The following is a 19916-nucleotide window of genomic DNA, read 5'->3' as shown; positions in this document are numbered from 1 at the left end:
ACATGCCTCCTTTAATCGCAAAAATACGCCATGATACCATTGTCAAAATGAAATATCGTGGGGACTACATTTGTAGAGAATATTCTCAGGTAGAACATATCAAAATTCGAAAGAAAATTGTTGAATATTTACAGAGATACAATCAATTTTCCAAAAATCTGCTGACGTCATAATATGCAAATTGAAATTTTGAGTTCGGAGGCCATTATGATGACGTCATGACTTAATTGAGGGTCAAATGAGACATGAAATCATATCTCCGACTCATAATCTATCTAAATATGAAAGAAGATTGGGGGTATCTGTCCATTCTAAAGAGTTACAATGAATTTTGTATAGGCATGTTTTTGCACATGTATGTTATGTATTACAAGAGCTCGCACGCACGGATGCGTATCTTAACGGACGCTCATTCCGTTATTAATGGTCAGAAAAAGGTGAACAAGGTATCAAAATGCTTGAATAAATGTGCCAAATATGATGACAGAGAAAATTTGGCGATTCTACGTTGCAAAATGCGAGTACGCGCGAAAACGCGCACGCATGGGCGTGCGCGCGTTTTTTTGCAAAATGCTTAAAATGGCCTAAAAACGTATGCAAAATTATTTTGGAACGAATTTGAGCATTTTAAAATTTTAATGCGCACGTACGTGCGCGTCGAGGTGCGCGCGCAAAATTTGTTGACATTTTTAGTTGACCTTTGACCTGAAGTTAATGTATACCAAATATGGTTTATTTTTTATGACTCGTTATCGAGATATGATGACCTGATTTTTACAAAATGGCGCCTGGATGACGTCACGATGACCCCATGAACTTGAAAAAGGTTTCGGGAACTTGATATTATAGGGCCAAATGACTATCAGAAATTTGAAGGAAATTGACCAAGTCAATTTCAAGTAAACGTATACACAAAAAAAGTGTACGGAAGGAATAAAAATAAACTAGAATTTAAATCGTCACGAGGACGATTAAGGTGGTCTGTCTTTAAGTCTTATGATAGATTATAATACTTACTATATTGAGAAAGGGAGAAGTTATATAGACATGTAAACAATGATGATCATCATGATGATCATGATGATGATGATCCTGATAGTAATGGTGATGACGATGTTGATGATGATGATGATCATCATGATGATGTTGATGATGATCATCAACAGACCATGATGACATCTGATTGAAAAAAATGAGGGAACATTTAGATAGCATATAGTCTCAGCTACAACATACTCCAAAATCAACAAAAACCAAACGGAAATAACGGCGATATTGCTCGCAAAAGACAGGAATGTAGAATCCAGATTTGAGAAAAAGTCATCTCCCATAGGGACTACACTCAAAAAGTAATGGATCAAGTGATAATAGGGGAATAATAAAGTAAACATGGTTGTTTATAACATTATTTGTGATTCTACGTGTTTTAATAAGCAAAGGAAAAGGTACAGTGAAAGGTCAAAAAGAAAAAAAAGTGAAGAAAAAAATTGTTGGAGACGCCCGGACTCGAACCAGGGACTTCGAGGTCGGAAGTCAAGTGCGTTACCGATGTACCAAAATATTTCCCATAGAGATTACACGTAAACGGAAAATGGAATTATCAAATCCCACTTTGTAAGTGAAATATGAGCATGATCCCGGCATCTGATCGAAAATTAAAGGGCACACTTACGATAGCATATTGACTCAGCTACAACATACTCAAAGCTCAGCGTAAACGAAGATAAAACGACGGAGATATTGCTCGCGAAAGACAAGAATGTAGAAACCAGTTTTGAGAAAAAGTCATGTCCCATAGAGAATACACGCAAAATGTGAAAAATTGACATGCCTCCTTTAATCGCAAAAATACGCCATGATGCCATTGTTCAAATGAAATATCGTGTGAAATACATTCGTAGAAAATATTCTCAGCTAAAACATATCAAAATTTGAAAGAAAATTGATCAACATTTACAGAGATACAATCAATTTTCCAAAAATCTGCTAACGTCATAATATGCAAATTGAAATTTTAAGTTCGGAGGCCATTATGATGACGTCATGAGTTAATTGAGGGTCAAATGAGACATGAAATCATATCTCCGACTCATGATCTATCTAAATATGAAAAAAATTGGGGGTATCTATCCATTCTGAAGAGTTAAAATGAATTTTGTATAGGCTTGTTTTTGCACATGTAATGTGGATAGGGATAATGCAGATCCGCGTGTGCTGTAAACTTTGACGGACGCTCATTGCGTTATCACTGGTCAGAAAAAGGTGAACAAGGTATCAAAATGCTTGGAAAAATGTGGTTGATATGATAGAGAAAATTTGGCGTTTCCATGTTGTAAAATGTCAGTACGCGCACTTACGCGCGGAAACGCGCGCAAAAAAGTGCTCTCGCGCAAAATCTTGAAAATGCTTACAATTGCCTGAAACGTGTGCAAAAAAAATTTGGAACGAATTTGAGCATTTTAAAATTTTAATGCGCGCGTACGTGCGCGTCGAGGTGCGCGCGCAAATTTTGTTGACATTTTTAGTTGAACTTTGACCTGAAGTTGATGTATACCAAATATGGTTTATTTTTGAAGACTCGTTATCGAGATATGATAATGACTTGATTTTTACAAAATGGCGCCTGGATGACGTCACGATGACCCCATGAACTTGAAAAAGGTTTCGGGAACTTGATATTATAGGGCCTAATGACTATCAGAAATTTGAAGGAATTTGACCAAGTCGATTTCGAGTAAACGTATACACAAACTAGACTTGAATTCGTCACGAAGACGAATAAGGTGGTCTGTCTAAGTCTTATGATAGATTTGAGAATGGGAGAAGTTATATAGACATGTAAACAATGATGATGATGATGATGATGATCTTGATAGTAATGGTGATGACGATGATGACGATGATAATGATAATGTTGATGATGACGATGATGATGTTGATGATCATGATCATGATCATGATCGTGAGCATGATCCTGACATCTAATTGAAAAAATGAGGGAGATGTAGATAGCATATAGTCTCAGCTACATTATACTCAAAAATCAACAAAAAACAAGCGGAAATAACGGCGATATTGCTCGCAAAAGACAGGAATGTAGAATCCAGATTTAAGAAAAAGTCATCTCCCATAAGTATTACAAGCAAAAAGTAATGGATCAAGTGATAATAGGGTAATAATAAATTAAATATAGTTCTTTATTACATTTTTTGCGATTCTACGTGTTTTAATATTCAAATGAGATGGTACAGTGAAAGGTCAAAAAGAAAAAAAAGTGTAGAAAAAAAATTGTTGGAGACGCCCGGACTCGAACCAGGGACCTCGATGTCGGAAGTCAAGTGCGTTACCGATATACCAAAACATTTCACATAGAGATTACACGTAAACGGAAAATGGAATTCTCAAATCCCACTTTGTAAGTGAAATATGAGCATGATCCCGGCATCTGATCGAAAAATAAAGGGCACACCTGTGATAGCTTATTGTCTCAGCTACAACATACTCAAAGCTCAGCGTAAACAAAGATAAAACGACGGAGATATTGCTCGCGAAAGACGAGAATGTAGAATCCAGTTTTGAGAAAAAGTCATGTCCCATAGAGAATACACGCAAAATGTGAAAAATTGACATGCCTCCTTTAATCTTAAAAATACGCCATGATGCTTTTGTTAAAATGAAATATCGTGGAAACTGCATTTGTAGAGAATATTCTCAGGTAGTAGAACATATCAAAATTTGAAAGAAAATTGATCAATATTTACAGAGATACAATCAATTTTCCAAAAATCTGCTGACGTCATAATATGAAAATTAAAATTTTGAGTTTGGAGGCCATTATGATGACGTCATGAGTTAATTGAGGGTCAAATGAGACATGAAATCATATCTCCAACTCATGCTTTTTCCAACCATGATATAAAAGTTGGGGTCAATTGACTATCTGAAGAGCTATTTTGATTTTTAAAATGTCGTGTTTTTGATCAAATTTGCATTATATTGCCCATAGCAGTACGCGCGGATTTTGAACTTTGACGCGCGCTCACAGCCTTATGAAAGGTCAAGAGTGACTGAAATTAATGTAAATTGTCATTTACGGTAAGAGGAATCTAAATCATGTACAAAATTTGAATTTGACGTTTTCTGCGCGCTGTGCGCGCGCGCAACGCGCGCGGGGAACACGTACGGACGGAAAAATTTGAAATGCTTAAAATGACCTGATTCGTACTCTCGTTCAATAGTTAAGTGATTTTGAGCATTTTAAAATTTTAACGTGCGCGTACGTGCGCGTCATGACCTTTATGTGACCTTTGATGACATGCGTTGTTGACTCTTGACCTGAAGTGTATGTGATATGAATATGAATGACCTTTGCTCATGCGTCATGAAGATATGATGGATAACGTGATTTCACAAAATGGCGCCTGGATGACGTCACGATGACTTGATGACCTTGAAAATGTTTCTGTCACGTCTCATGGCAATGACCTATGACTGTGCCAAAGTTGAACGAAATTGATCAAACTGATCTTGAGTTATCTTGTCCACAAAAAAGTGAATAAATAAATAAATAAATAAAGAAAGAAAATTCTGACGAAAACAATAGGTGATCTGTCGTTGACAGACCACCTAACAAGAGGGTGGTATGTGATACATACCACCTAATTATCGGTGGTATGTACTGTAATGTGAAATGTGAAAAATGACATCCTTTTAATTGCAAATTTAGACCATGATGCCGTGACCTAAATCAAAAATAAAATACACAACTTTCGTATAAAATCGTCTCAGCTATACCATCTCCAAAATTGATAGAAAACAACCAATATGCACTGAGATACATGTTCATGTACACTCAATTTTGTACAAAAGTTATGACGTCATTAAGTGAAAATTAGTATTTTTAAGTTCTTAGGCCGTTATGATGACGTCATGATATACTTTTGGACAAAAAAAGACATGAAATCATATTCCCGACTCATATTCTATTCAAATATGAAGAAAAAAAATGGGGGCTCCCGTTCATCCTGAAGAGTTATAATGGATTTTGTGTACATGTAGGCATATTTTTGGCCATGTTATGTATTGAGAAAACTCGCGCGCACGTACGTCCATCTTGAACGGACGCTCATTCCGTTATCAATGGTCATGAAATGCTTTACATGGTATCAAATTGTTGGGAAAATTATGAAGATTACTATGTTTGAAATAACAGCGCACACAATATTCCACTTATAGACCGACTTTCTATAGGCATATGCCATGGTCTGAAGTTAATGTTAAGTTTTCTCGAGAACAAAACACGAGTGTTGTTTGCAGTGGCGTAGACAGGTTCGTACACCTGGGGGGGATGACTCAGGGGCGGATCTAGCTTTTTGCTAAGGGGGGGGGGGTGACCAAAATAATGACGATGCAGAGCATCGTCCACGAGCCGCGAAGCGGCGAGCTGATTTTTTTGGGGGGTGTTTATTTGAACCCCGTAAGTGATGTTTTCCTGGCATCTATTAACACAATGGAGACCATAAAAAGCAGTGCATGATAACGTCTTTTTAAATCAAGTAACAGTTAAATACACAGTTATATCCAGAGTTATCATGTGTTTGGTTAAGTTACCAGATGAGTTGAATATCTTCTCACAATATTTGCACTTGAAAGGGTTTCTCTCCAGCGTGCGTTCTTTTTTCTTTCTTTTTTTCTTTTTTTTTTTCTTTTTTTTTTCCTTTTTTTGTTTTGTTTGTTTTTTGGGCCGCCCAAGGGGGGGGGGGGGTTTAAACCCCCTAACCCCCCCCCCCCCCGTAGATCCGCGCCTGTTTAATCTTGTGGTTATCTTGTGGTTTCGCAAACCACAAGATAACCACAAAATACTTGTCAGATTTTCTTTTTTTTACCGTCTGAATTGGCTTTCACCGTGTGAATGCGGCTAATAACAATAAACACAATTACAATAATGATGAGGATTATTATTATCATCATCATAATTATTATTATTATTAATATTATAATTGTTATCATTATTATTATTACTATTATTATCATCATTATGACTTATTAAGTAAGCAAATATCATTCCCCAAAACCTGGGGGGGATGATTGTACATGCCATCCCCCCCACCTTGTGAGGTGGGGGGGATGCATCCCCCTCATCCCCCCCGTTGTCTACGCCCCTGGTTGTTTGGTTTGTGGAACAAGCTAGCAATGTGCTGGTTGCACGTCGTGTATGTGATGACAACACCCAGGTACTTGCGAGATGTCATAGACCCTAATAACACACCTACTTTCACACAATTCCTATAGATGGAACGTTTCTTTGTTCTCATATAGAATAATGTTCCCATAAATTACTGTTTTTATCAGTATGAACATTATAGAGCCACTAGGGCAATATGATGACGACATCAAATCGGTTAAATAGCATCATATTCAGATTCACTGACCCATATAACCCCAGATTAGTATCAATTTGTGCTATTTTAGCCCTTTTTAAAAATAGAAAGTACAGTCGACATCTCACTAAGATAGCGGCCATTTTGGTTTGACCATTACAGCGGCCCGAGGGGACGTCCTTCTCGGGTGCCAACGAAAAATCGAAATAGTATGGTATGGGCAACCTATGTGCCAAATTTGGTGCTTTTGGAAGAATGTGAACCAAAATATCCCTAACAACCCCCACTAGAAGTGTAAGAAATACACCGAGAGAGAGAGAGAGAGAGAGGGGGGGAAAGGAAAAATAATAGGACAGGCTGAGAACGTGTGTTAGAGATTTAAAGAAGAGAGACAGAAAGAGAGCGTGAAAACTGGAAAACAACAACAATATGCACGTCAGTGAATCAGATTTCATATAGTGTTGTAAATAAAATACTGCACAATACATTCCATTACAGTTACTGCTTTGTTCTGTGGGGAGGAGCAATGTCTTCCTCTATGTTTTTTTTTTTCTTTCTTTTTTTATGTGACGTTATTTAATTATGCAAAATTCATGCGGCGTCTTGTCCAGTAATATGCCTATATTTAGGGTACCGTGTTATAGACGTGTCCATTTAGGATGGGGGGGGGGGGGGGGGGGGGGGATTATGAAAACTCATGTGATTTCATCTTACTTGGTGTTGTTAGACCTATTTAACTTTTAACGTACGATCATTAAAATCAAATGTATTGTTGGAATTCATAGTCTTTGGTTAGGATTTTTTATTATTTATTTTAAAGCAAGGTTATTTTATTAGCTCCTCTAGGCTACTCGTACATTGTATATCCCAAAATTTTCCATCAAATAATGCTGACACATGGCTTTTATAAATTGGTATTATAGATGTGACCGGTGCATGGCGCGCTGAGGTTCGTCAGCAGATGATATAGAATTAGCTGCGCTGGTAGTACCGACCGGTATTGTTGCGTGATAATTAAGATGTCGAGCATTACCAAACTTCTGTTGGTTGGAAATTTCATTGTCAAGAACTCGAGAAGTGGACGTGCGTTTATGCAAGGCAAAGTGGGGGTGGAAGGGCATCCCGAGGAATTATTTGACATATTTGTCAACGATCTAATTGGGATGCAAGCTGTGGTACGGAAATTGGAAGCTCTTGAGGTGCTTACATCATTTGGAGCCAAGAATATTGTTATAGACAGAATCGCTAAGAAGGCACTGGTCAACCATAACACCAAGGTTGGTAGATCTAGACAGAGTAGTACCCCTATCTGTATTTAACTATAACCTTAATTTTTAAGGATGTCTTAATGCAAGAAATTACAATAATTTGGTATTGGTAACTAACTTATTGTGCCTAGGCCAGATCTAGAGAATGCAGGCAGCTTTGCTGCCTGCGTTTTAGGCTCATCTATCCAAAATAAGTGAGTCATTTTTTCATGCCATCCTAGGGCAAAAATCTGAAAATATTTTAATTTTTTTTTTAGCTACCTGGCATCTTTGTTCTTTCCTTAACTGTGACGGGCTATTTAATTTTTTTTCCCAAGATCATTTCTGTGCCAAAATCCGTGATTTAGACGGGTCGTTCACTTTTTCCCCGTGTTATAATTATAATAATTCCACTGCCATTTTGAAACTTCGCAAACGGTACCCAGCGACGCTTAATGCCGGCATGGCGCGCGTGCGCGGTATCGTTTGCCATGTTTCAAAACAGTCACAGTGGGAATATAACATGCGAAAAAATGAACGACCCGTCTAAATCACGGAATTTGGCACAAAAATGATCTTGGGGAAAAAAAGTAAATGGCCCGTCACTGTTAAAGAAGGAACAAAGATGCCAGGTAGGTATAATTTAAAAAAATATATTTTCAGATTTTTGCCCTAGGCTATGAGGATGGCATGAAAATATTACTCACTTATTTTGGATGAGCCTAAAAAGTTAGAACCTGCGTTCTTGCTGCCTGCAAAGCTGCCTGCGTTCCTAGGGCTAATAGAATACCAACTTATAGGTCTAGCAAAACCAAAAGCATGATTGAAACCCAGTTTCATCTAAATCCAAGACCAAGGCAAAAATCAATAATAAAATTTAAAAAAACAAGTAGATCTAGCAAACTTTGATCTAGACCCTAGACCCTTGGGGGGGGGGGGGGGGGGGGGGGGGGGGTCAGGCCTGAAAAATTATTCTTTTTCTTCCAGTTGACCAGTGTTGTTCGAGATGGATCAGCAATAGGTGTTGCTAAAAACAAATATCGGGTTAAATTGAATGTATAAATAATGAAATGGGCCTAGATCCTTTTGAACACTCAACAAATAAGTGGTTGGAGTCTATAATTTGAGGGTATCTATTTGTGATATGATTGGAAAGCTGATTTTAATTGAAATTTATGAATTTTCTTTTCATTTTTATTTCAGTTCTTCTACAAGATTGCAGGTTTTGATTTTCCGGATGAAATCGTACAGAACTACCTAAGCCCACCTGTTCTTAACATTGCACAAGTAAAAGCGTCGCCGACGAAGAAGCGTGTTAGCGTAATGGCGAATGTGGAAGAGGTAAGTGTTTTTTTTTTTTTTTTTTTGCAACATTTTAGTGACCACTTACTCGTACGCACGCATTGACTTCTGTACAAATTAAGTCTGTGGACGGAGGTGGAAAAAAGAGACCGCAGCAATGTACATGTATGCCATGCTTTGTCAGTTGTATGATAATTATTTGTATTTGTGTATTAATTTTACCCTCGATCTGTACGATGTTCTGGGGGCTTTGCTTCCACACCCTCGCCCATAATGGAAGTTTCCCTGATCTGCAAATGTCGAAACATGTTTTTTCGATTTAAGGTTCCAGGGGCTCTTTTGGTAATTGTTGGACTTAAAGTTTGAGCCCATCACCCAAATAGGGATGGATTTTCTGCAAACTGCTATGGAATCTTGCATTTACGATATTGTTTGCTACGATAATCTCATTTCTTGAACCTGGCAATGCTTTTGCAATGAGATTCATTTGAAATGGAAATATAAAGAGTGGCCCTGTAATTTTTGGGTACGGCCTACGTTGTATATTTTAGGTTTATAAGTTTTTATTTATTAGTATATTTGAACTATGGGTGAGTTTTGTAGTTCATATTTTGTATTTGTGTAGGTTGGAGAAGTCCGTAATGTCGCAGGAGGGAAGAGAATACGCACAGTCTCGTTAAATGACGGAGAGGAGTCCATTCGGCTTAGCCTCTGGGAAGAACATACGGACATTCCCATTCACATAAATGATCGACTCAAAATCGAGTGTGTGGAGGTTTCGGAATGGAACAACGTAAAACAATTGGATTCGACGTCAGCCATGCGTGTTGAGGTTTGTATGCATACAATAGTTGAAAAGTTGAAAGTGGGTTTGATCCCCGGCACTTATTTCCTTGGGCAAGGCATTTTACTTACATTAGCTTCACTCCATCCAGGTGTAGATGCATACCTGGGAGGATGATATACACGCCTATAAAATGTTAAATGGCAGCTGGAATTGAATTCAAGGAACGGGGTAATAATATAGCGATTTTAGAGCCTTTATATGGGAAAAGTGCATCATAAATATTAATATAGTAATATTATTAATAGCTTTATCATGGATATATGATATCAAAGGCACTGAATTTTCACAAAAGAATTATGATTAAGTTGGTTTAGTTTTTATTATACTGGTATGTTCCAAGAAACGTTTTGATTAGAAGCCCCCGGTAAATATGATATGTAATGCATGACAGAGTTATGTTTTTGAGCAGTGTCACCACAAAGTTTTGATAAATGTCTGGGAAAAAGAAATTGTGCTTTTAGATTTATGCCAACAATAACAATTGATTCAATAAAATCCATATTTGTTCTTGGATACATGACATACATGGTATAAATGAAGAATTGGAGATTGTTACAATACTAGCTGTTATTGTATAGTGCCATCTGTTGTTGAGTAAAGGTCAAAGAATAAAGCCCCTATTTTGACTTTAAGAATAATCAGACAGGTTGATCAATGGGTATACATGTAGGCAATTGCCAAATGTGCATTCTGCATCTTATTGCAGTCAAAGCATTAGCGGAGATGTTAAGCAGGAAGAGTTGGAAAAGCATACAATAAACACCATTTTGGGGTTGTAAGTTTATATTACATGGCATTATGCTATTTTTTCTGTGAAATGTGGATTGTTATTCTATGAATTATTTTGAAATGAATTGGGTTTTAATTTACTATGTTAATTTCATATTTATTTTGTTGTTGCACATATGTGCTATATATCTTTATGTTTGTTTTATTGCAGCCAGTGGTAATGAATGATGAGGATAAGACTGGCCAAGTTATTGCTCTTACGAGTGACAAGTAAGTTTGTTTGAATTTAAATATATTTTTTGTTTCAACATTTTGTCTACCAGAGGTAAAAAAGGGTAATTTTGTTGGGTTGACGTGTGTTGGTCTGTTTGTGTTTGTCATTCTTGTGGTATTGCAGGAACTATGTATCTTTGGCGTTCATTGAAACTGTTGTATCAGTTGGTTGGGGTCAAATATCAATTTTGAGATTTTGTGGAAAAGGGAAGTGGAAGTCCTCTATACAGTGCGTGTCAATGAAAACTATACATTTTCAAAATGTCTACCAAATAAAAACTAAATGGTTCTTGGGGGAAATGTTTATATACTATGTAGAAAAAGTTCATATATCCTCAAATATTATCATGACACAAAAAGTCTAAAAATAATGCATGCTTCAGTGAGCAATGTCCATTTTTGTAAAGGACACAAAAAAGAGGCTGTGCAGGAATTAGCTATTCATTTATGACAGGCGTATGGGTTGCCATGGGGATCAAAATTAATAATGTAATAAATCAGCTAACATAGTCATAATTAAACTACAAGTTAAAAATAGACAATCAATATTTAAATGTAAAAATGTAATGGTTAACGGTTTGTTTTCATACATGTATTATTAATGTTTAATTGTTTTGACTTTTAGTTTGCTTTTGTCTTCGTTAGTTGATTTATGCCGTTATTGATTTTGACCCATATGGCGGCACATAAGCATGTTAAATGAATAATGAATTCCTGCGCAGCCTTGTTTTGTGTCCTTTATAAAAGTGGGAATTGCTCATTGAAGTATGTGTTATTTTCGGCTTTTTGTGTCATAATGATTATAGTTGATCATAAGGTCATGTGTCACATTGGGGTATAGTAAGAGGGTGGAGGCGTTACATTTTGGAGGAAAAATTATCACATTTTTTCACATAGCATGAAAACAATGTACAGTCATGAGCTGTACAATGTCTCATATTGTAGATAAATTATCAGGTTACATGTCTGTGAAGTTTCAGCTTTGTCGTCCTAGTTTTTATACAAAGATAATTTGAGTGAGTATAGGGTAGAGAGTGGAGGATCCTACATGTATGGTGGAGGATCCTACGTACGGTGGAGGCATATGTGTTAAAGTATAGGGAATTCCAATTTTTGTTATTTTCTTATTCTTTGTTGCGTTATATTTTTGCATCCACTCAGTCATATAGGTTGAGTGATACTCGGTGAGTAAATGGGCAATTCCAAGCTGAAGTGCATGCATGGAGCTGAAACTTTAATGTGGTACCAGGGCTTGTAATAAATGGATTCCGCATCTAAGAGGGCCCTTTGAAGCAGTCCGTTGCACCGAGAGTCTTTTTTCCCCCTATCATAATCCCGTTAATCCCCCACCCGGACCGCACAGCTCGTAAATCTCACTCCCGAAACTGAGTGACATAGGGCTCGCGAAATGCATTGTTGGAAATACACATCGGCTGCTATCGACAAAAATGGCGGCGTACAGTAGGGAAGAGTATTTGGTAGGCGACGATTTAGACTTTCTGACTGATTTTGAGGAAGATTTTCTTGAGCCTGGTGTATGGGAAGTTGGAGACCAATACAAGTTATGCACGTGTGAAATTCCATCAACGGAAAATCTTATTCGTTGCAGCGAACCAGAATGTACGGTTAAATGGTTTCATCGTGAATGCGTAGGCCGCTCCATGTAAATAGGCAGCATTTGAATACATGAATAGTCAATACACTCACAACATACAGTACAAATGCACATAATCATCCCGATGCAGTTGATCGGCAAGTTTGACAGTAGACTCACAATTTTAATTTTTAAATTATTCTTTCTAACATCAGAAAGTTGAACAAATTGTATTTTAATGCTCTTTAGGTGTCATCAATCGTCACTATAGTACTGCCTTTGAATGAAATCAGTTGAGTTTTGTACAGTGGTGTTTGAAATGTTGAGAATCAATAGCACAACTTTCAATACACGGCCAGGGTAGAAATGCAGCTATGTGTGTTTCCACCAACAACATCCAGCATGTACAGCCCAGCGAGCACGGCGGCTTTCGCGTCGCCGGCCCGTACTCGGGGTGAAAAGTGGTGATGAATTGACAACTTCTAACCCTCATTAAACCAAATGCGCAATTATACAACACAGTTTCATTTAGTTATTTTAAGAGATAAACTTATGGACTACCTTCCTAGCTATGTAAAAATTTCGGAAACTTTCGGAAAATGTCAATAATTAGAAGAGAACGTGATGATGATGAGAAACTTGCATTCACTCTAACTCACGATTTCCTTGGTCGATTTCGCTGGTTCAGATGGCTACGTCTTCAGAAGAGTTATCCGAGCACAGCGAAAGCATTTGATAACCAATAGCAGGTTGCCTTGTGCCATAAGTTGTCGATTTTGTATTTTGTCTGTTATAGCTATATACATCTTCAATGAGTATGACGTCATTTTCTCGGTGACTCGCATGGCTTCAAAGCCTTTTTTTTACGACCAAGTGTTTGGAGAGCTTAGGGAAGCAGGCCGCGTTGCGTAACACTTCGTAACATTTGGATCGCCAGAGGGCATCTGTGGTCTGATAAGGGCGGCTGTTGATGGATTTGATGGCTGAAGAGGGTTACATTACTTGTTGTTAAGCCAAGTTAATCTTGAATATCTTTCCCTCGGGAAATTCTTTCGAGACGGAATCTCCATTTAAAGTCTCACCTCCCTGGTGGTACTGTGCCTTAATTTGTAAATGCAAATTAGGATCTGAAATTAACACAAAGGCCTCTTTACAACCAATCATTTAAAGGCATTGGCTAACGTCTTTAGGATTTTAAAAAAGCTTGTTTTACTACTTGAAAATGATTTAAACGTACATGAGTTATAGTTTAAAAACACCAATCTGAAAGTGTCATATGAAAATATCTACAGGAATTTTTTTTCAAATAGCGAAAATGTGATACAATATGTTTGGAAACGATATCAATCTTTTTTTAACGGTTGGTTCTTGCAATTTTCTTGTTAAATTTCTTTTAAATCTAATTTTGTTCCTTGAAAATGGTATAAACGTATGAGTTAATTAGGAAGACCAATCGGAATGTCTCAAATCGTAATATCTATGGGAAGTATTTTTAAATATTGAAAATCTGAAGCAATGTTTGAAAATGATATTTAACGATATCTAGTGATCGATTCTTGTAACGGCCGTTGTAATTTTTCTCGCGGCGAGAATAAATACTCAAAATCTGTGTTTTATCTATACTTATCTAAAGCGTTTCATTCCAAATTTTTGATGCTTTTGGGGTTTTTGAGTCGACATAAAGCTATCCATACATATTCCTCTTGATTTTGATATTTTTTAAATTATATGCCTACAACGTTAGCCTATGTCTTTAAGTTCAAACATTATTATGAGATTCAGTTTTCTTACGCTGAATAATTGATCAAACCCAAATTTGCACATATGGGACTATGGTGCTTTAAATATCTAGTTGCTTTTCTCTGATTTTTTTGGCTTAAAGTAATTATCATGCATGGACTATACTCTAACAAACTTTTGTCTTTACAAGCATTTCTTCTCACAAAATACCCCAAAATACACAGGGAAACCAGATACCACTCCGTATCACAAAATAATCAACCAATTTTCTTATGAAAGACACCAAGAACACCATATCCAATCAATAACTCAAACTTGTGATATCTATTTAAAGTTCACCCAGTTTAAGCAAAATGTTTTCTGCTCAAATATGCATGTCCATTTTGCGTCACTCCGTAACCATGCAAGCTTATGAATATTTATATCTCATTAATTAAGTGGATCACTACAACAAATATTATTATTTTGAAAAGTGCATGGGTACCAACAACTATTGTCGTGTACCATTTCTTTGTACTGGTAAATAAAGATTAAAGTATGGATGATAAATTTGTTTGGATGCTGAAATTTGTTTCTGAATAACGCCGTACCCTTGGAACTGCCCAAATACAACTTGTATCAATGGAAAGCTAAGTAGGAAAATAATATAAATATACAAAACTAAATCTTAATTTTCATATTGGTATACATGATTGTACCTCAACTAGGCTATTCTCTCCCCCCGGTCCCCAGTACTTGAAAATGACTTTTAATTGTATAGTGCAGGGGAGTGACGTCAAATGATGTGCATGGAATATGCTATAGCTGTCCGGTAGACAGGCACGATTATGGGTTTGCCCTTCAGGGAAAAAAAACCAAACCATTCCATAACTGTGGACCTGTGTGTGTTGAGGGTCTATTATGAAATGAAAGGGCAAACACAATCATTCCTGGCTGCTAGACGTCTATATGCACATTCTTTGATGTTACTCACCAATGTAGCAATAATTCAGGCCACTTTGTAATTGAAGTATAAAGTACCAATTTTGAAGCTGCCAATTTTTGAGTGTTTTGGAAGGAATCACTTTCTAGCTACAGTGTAGATGGCCAATGAAAAACGCTTAAATTTGGTTTTGTTGTCTTGTAGCTTATTAGCTTATTTTTGATGTGTAATTTAGTTATTTCATTTTCTGGTCCAGTCAGGGTCTAACTTTATTTTTGCATCCTTTATCAGTGGGTAATACAACATGTTTGTTGATGAGGGTAAAGGTCATTGAGGGGTCAAAAGGTCATATTGCATGTTTTTATTGATCGTAAAATCAGGCAAGTCTGTATCAGCTGGTACATGTACAAGTACATGTATATATGTAACTTACCAGCTATACTAATGAATTTATTTAAAGTGTTCTCCTTTTGTGAGTTATGGTTTGTAGATCTATACAAGAACATATATTCAGTGGAAATAATTTTGATAAAGACATGAAGAACAGAGAATCTACTGCACAGCTTGTAGTGTGAAAAAAATTATATTCATTTGATTTAGACATAATATAATATTTAACTATAGTTTAGTAAAATAGTCCAGTGGCAAAGATTACTTTTCAAATGCCTTCCTACATACTCATATTATGACAGATAAAAAAAATGAAATATCTATTGGAAACATGTAGGCCTAGTCTCAATATATGCATTTATTTGTGGGTTGGATGTGATTCTTAGCAGAATATTGTAAAAAAAAAAAATTCAAAAAAATATTTCAAATCCACCTACAGACTGATTTTTTTTTCACAATTCATTGTCATGACCACAACACTATGCCATCAGTTTTTGACCAATTAAAGCAATTTAAAGCAATTTCATATCAATATCATTTTGGCAATTCCAAAGCATCAAAAACCACAACAATTATTAGGTGAACTAGCTGTTACCATCTTTCAGATGCATCTATAGACAGATTTTTTTCTCCACAATTCATTGTCGTGACCACAACCCTATATGCCTTCATTTTTTGACCAATTAAAGCAATAATTTCATTGTAAGAAATATTCAGAACTGTCAGTATTATTAATTTGATTTTTCTCTTGGTGTATAGAATCATCTTTTTTAAAATCATGAAGTGATATAGGTTTGGAGAAGAAAGCCTTTTGTGCCATTTATACACAGGAGTAGGATCAAAGCGTGTTTGGAAGAACACTTGTCATAATATTGTTTGGTTTGGGGATTATTTGAATATTCATCTAATATTGTGTTTGTCTGTTTCCTTACAGCCTGGAATTACCATATGAATTGATTTTCGAATGTGATGGAACAGAATACGAGGTCACCGTCAATGGTCAATCCAATATTGAAGTAAACCTGCACCATCTGCCCACAAGGGGGATCTTGAGCATCCGGCAGGAGGGGATGGTCATGGTGTGCGTCAGGTTGAGACAGGATGATGTTTAAGTTTATGTAAGACTTTACCTTAGGATGTATAGGTTTTAGCAGAGCCATCAATAAACAAAGTTCGGCCAACCCGGCTCGTTTAGGTTATAACATGGCGCATATTGCTTTGTTAGGCAAGCACAATACAAAAGAAAATGCGCCATGTTGTTACCCAAATGTAACCGAGTTGGCCAAACTCTGTTTACTAATGGCTCTGGGTTTTAGTTGAAGGTATAAAGTACATGTTCATGTTAATATTATTTTGATTTGGATATAATTGGTGATGTACATTGCCTGTATTTTCCTTTAGTTTTATTATTATTTTTGCTTTTGGTAACTTTCAAGAAACTTCTTTCATACATCTAAGATAATAAAAATAAAAGGTATACACTCAATAGAGCTTTCATTTTTGTGATCTTGCTTGAAAAAATATGGGTTATCAAAAATAATGCAAATTACAGGCAGTGCCACTAATTATTTTAGATATGTAACATTTGACCTACATTGAATCAATGTAAGTATTATCAATTATGTTGTGCAGAAAGTATGATTATTTAATTGTTTTCCAGATGAGCATGATGCTAATGAAACTATTTTTGATACTGTTATATTGGTAAACAAACCCAAATACCTAGACATGCATACTTTAGTTGGAAATATAGTATTATTATGTTTTTCCTATGTAAACATGTATTAAATTTTTACTAAACAGAAAAACCTCCAAAAAATTATGTTACCAAATATATGCAAAACTCCATTTTTATTAAAAAAATGAAGTTTATTTTTGTTATTGTGGTAAAAATGTTTGTTTTATATTTTCTATGATATGTAAACTTTTGACCCCAATCGTACATTTAAATGTGATTTTGTTGTTTTGGATATGGTTATACATAGTTGTTGGTTTTAACTGTTGGAATACAGAGGTTAAAGGTCAAGGGCCACAGATGTCACCCTTTTTTGAAATAATTTGTTTGAAGGGGGAGGCATATTAGACGTAGTTGTATAAATTGTCTGGTTTATATTTTTGTTAGCAATTTATACTATATACATGTAATTTTAAAGGTGAATTTTAAGTGTTAGTTTTGGAGCCTGACAACCTTTTTTTTGGGGGGGGGGGGGAGTATTGAGAATATTCTCCATAATGTTGGTTATAATTGTTCTATTTTATCAACTTCCGTCACATTGTTTGCGTTTTGTTTGAAACTGTTGGGTTTGAAAGTTCGATCCTGTAAGATATGTTACAATTTTCTTGTGCATTATAGATATTTCTGTTCATGGTCAAGTATTAAGTTGCATTTGAATCATTGCTTTCTTAAAATGTGTTAATTGTATGACAGAGAGTAAGTAAAAAAAATATGATTACAGAGATTTTACGTTCCGTATGAAAGTTATATCGATCCGGTAATATTCCTGTGCCGTATGGATATTAATAGGTCAAGTGTAAAGATGTATATGAATGATTGCTTTCCTAAAATGTGTTAATTGTAGGTCAGAAAGTAAGATAATAAAAATAAAAGGTATACACTCAATAGAGCTTTCATTTTTGTGATCTTGCTTGAAAAAATATGGATAATCAAAAATAATGCAAATTACAGGCAGTGCCACTAATTATTTTAGATATGTAACATTTGACCTAGATTGAATCAATGTAAGTATTATCAATTATGTTGTGCAGAAAGTATGATTATTTAATTGTTTTCCAGATGAGCATGATGCTAATGAAACTATTTTTGATACTGTTATATTGGTAAACAAACCCAAATACCTAGACATGCATACTTTAGTTGGAAATATAGTATTATTATGTTTTTCCTATGTAAACATGGATTAAATTTTCACTAAACAGAAAAACCTCCAAAAAATTATGTTACCAAATATATGCAAAACTCCATTTTTATTAAAAAAATGAAGTTTATTTTTGTTATTGTGGTAAAAATGTTTGTTTTATATTTTCTATGATATGTAAACTTTTGACCCCAATCGTACATTTAAATGTGATTTTGTTGTTTTGGATATGGTTATACATAGTTGTTGGTTTTAACTGTTGGAATACAGAGGTTAAAGGTCAAGGGCCACAGATGTCACCCTTTTTTGAAATAATTTGTTTTAAGGGGGAGGCATATTAGACGTAGTTGTATAAATTGTCTTGTTTATATTTTTGTTAGCAATTTATACTATATACATGTAATTTTAAAGGTGAATTTTAAGTGTTAGTTTTGGAGCCTGACAACCTTTTTTTTTTGGGGGGGGGGGAGTATTGAGAATATTCTCCATAATGTTGGTTATAATTGTTCTATTTTATCAACTTCCGTCACATTGTTTGCGTTTTGTTTGAAACTGTTGGGTTTGAAAGTTCGATCCTGTAAGATATGTTACAATTTTCTTGTGCATTATAGATATTTCTGTTCATGGTCAAGTATTAAGTTGCATTTGAATGATTGCTTTTTAAAATGTGTTAATTGTATGACAGAGAGTAAGTAAAAAAAAATATGATTACAGAGATTATACGTTCCGTATGAAAGTTATATCGATCCGGTAATATTCCTGTGCCGTATGGATATTAATAGGTCAAGTGTAAAGATGTATATGAATGATTGCTTTCCTAAAATGTGTTAATTGTACGTCAGAAAGTAAGGAAATATTTGAAAAAATGTTATTTACTAAGTTTAGATTGTTGCAAGAAATTAACATTTGAAATGTTTCACAATAGGAGCAAAGTATACACATCTGGGGTAGATTTAATTTGTAATGTTTTATTTGTTGTGAAGATTTTAGTAGTTATTAGCACAGTTTAAAACAAAATATGTTATAGTGCATCCCATAAAAAAGTACCCTGTACTCTTATTTCCTCATAAGGTATAACTTACCATGAAAGTAATTAAGTTCTGTATTATTGAAGAGAATATAAGTTAATCTTTAACATGAAATAAAACAAGGTCATACAATTTATACATATATATATGATGCTTTTAAATTTGGGTATACTATTTTTTTCTGTGATGCATGTGTAGTGTTTAACATATACAATTGGATCAACAATACAATGATACAGATGAAAAGTTGCATAAAGTTGCTTCTATTAGTGTTTATATTTGTATTAAAGTATTTTTTAATATAGTTTCATGAATAACTGTTTAAATTTATTTATGTGATTGAAATACTAATCAGGGGATGGTGTTGTCCATGAATGAATTGTAGAGATGAATTCTATGTGCCATGTACAGTGTATGTGCATTGTTATACAATGATTCTTATTTCTTTGAGGAGTGAGTGAATAGGTTTCAAGTTGTAATAGTGTTATCATATTAGATTACAGTATTCCTGTTATATCGAGTTTAGATACAATGCATGTTATGCACTTTTCCAAATGTCGTTATAACAGGAGTGGACTGTATTGGATT

The 19916-nt window shown here is 35.3% G+C and overlaps 1 protein-coding gene across 2 annotated transcripts; it reads left to right on the top strand.

The window, feature by feature from the left end:
- The first annotated feature begins 8123 nt into the window (after positions 1 to 8123).
- On the top strand, positions 8124 to 19632 carry LOC115918033. 2 transcript variants are annotated; one of them, XM_030987774.1, is made up of 5 exons: positions 8124 to 8259; positions 8831 to 8968; positions 9555 to 9761; positions 10717 to 10775; positions 16359 to 19632. In XM_030987774.1, exons 2-5 carry the CDS (start codon positions 8951 to 8953, stop codon positions 16534 to 16536), a joined length of 462 nt encoding a protein of 153 aa, XP_030843634.1. In that variant the 5' UTR covers positions 8124 to 8259; positions 8831 to 8950; the 3' UTR covers positions 16537 to 19632. The 2 variants fall into 2 exon arrangements, with proteins under 2 accessions (XP_030843634.1, XP_030843633.1); XM_030987773.1 differs by lacking the exon at positions 8124 to 8259 and having other exon boundaries at positions 8652 to 8968.
- The last annotated feature ends 284 nt before the right edge of the window (positions 19633 to 19916 follow it).

The sequence above is a fragment of the Strongylocentrotus purpuratus genome, unplaced genomic scaffold (genome assembly GCF_000002235.5).
Source record: "Strongylocentrotus purpuratus isolate Spur 01 unplaced genomic scaffold, Spur_5.0 spur5_scaffold_17, whole genome shotgun sequence".
NCBI classification, from domain to species: Eukaryota; Metazoa; Echinodermata; class Echinoidea; order Camarodonta; family Strongylocentrotidae; genus Strongylocentrotus; species Strongylocentrotus purpuratus.
The sequence above is the reverse complement of the archived record's forward strand: the minus strand, read 5'-3'. Positions and strand labels throughout refer to the sequence as shown.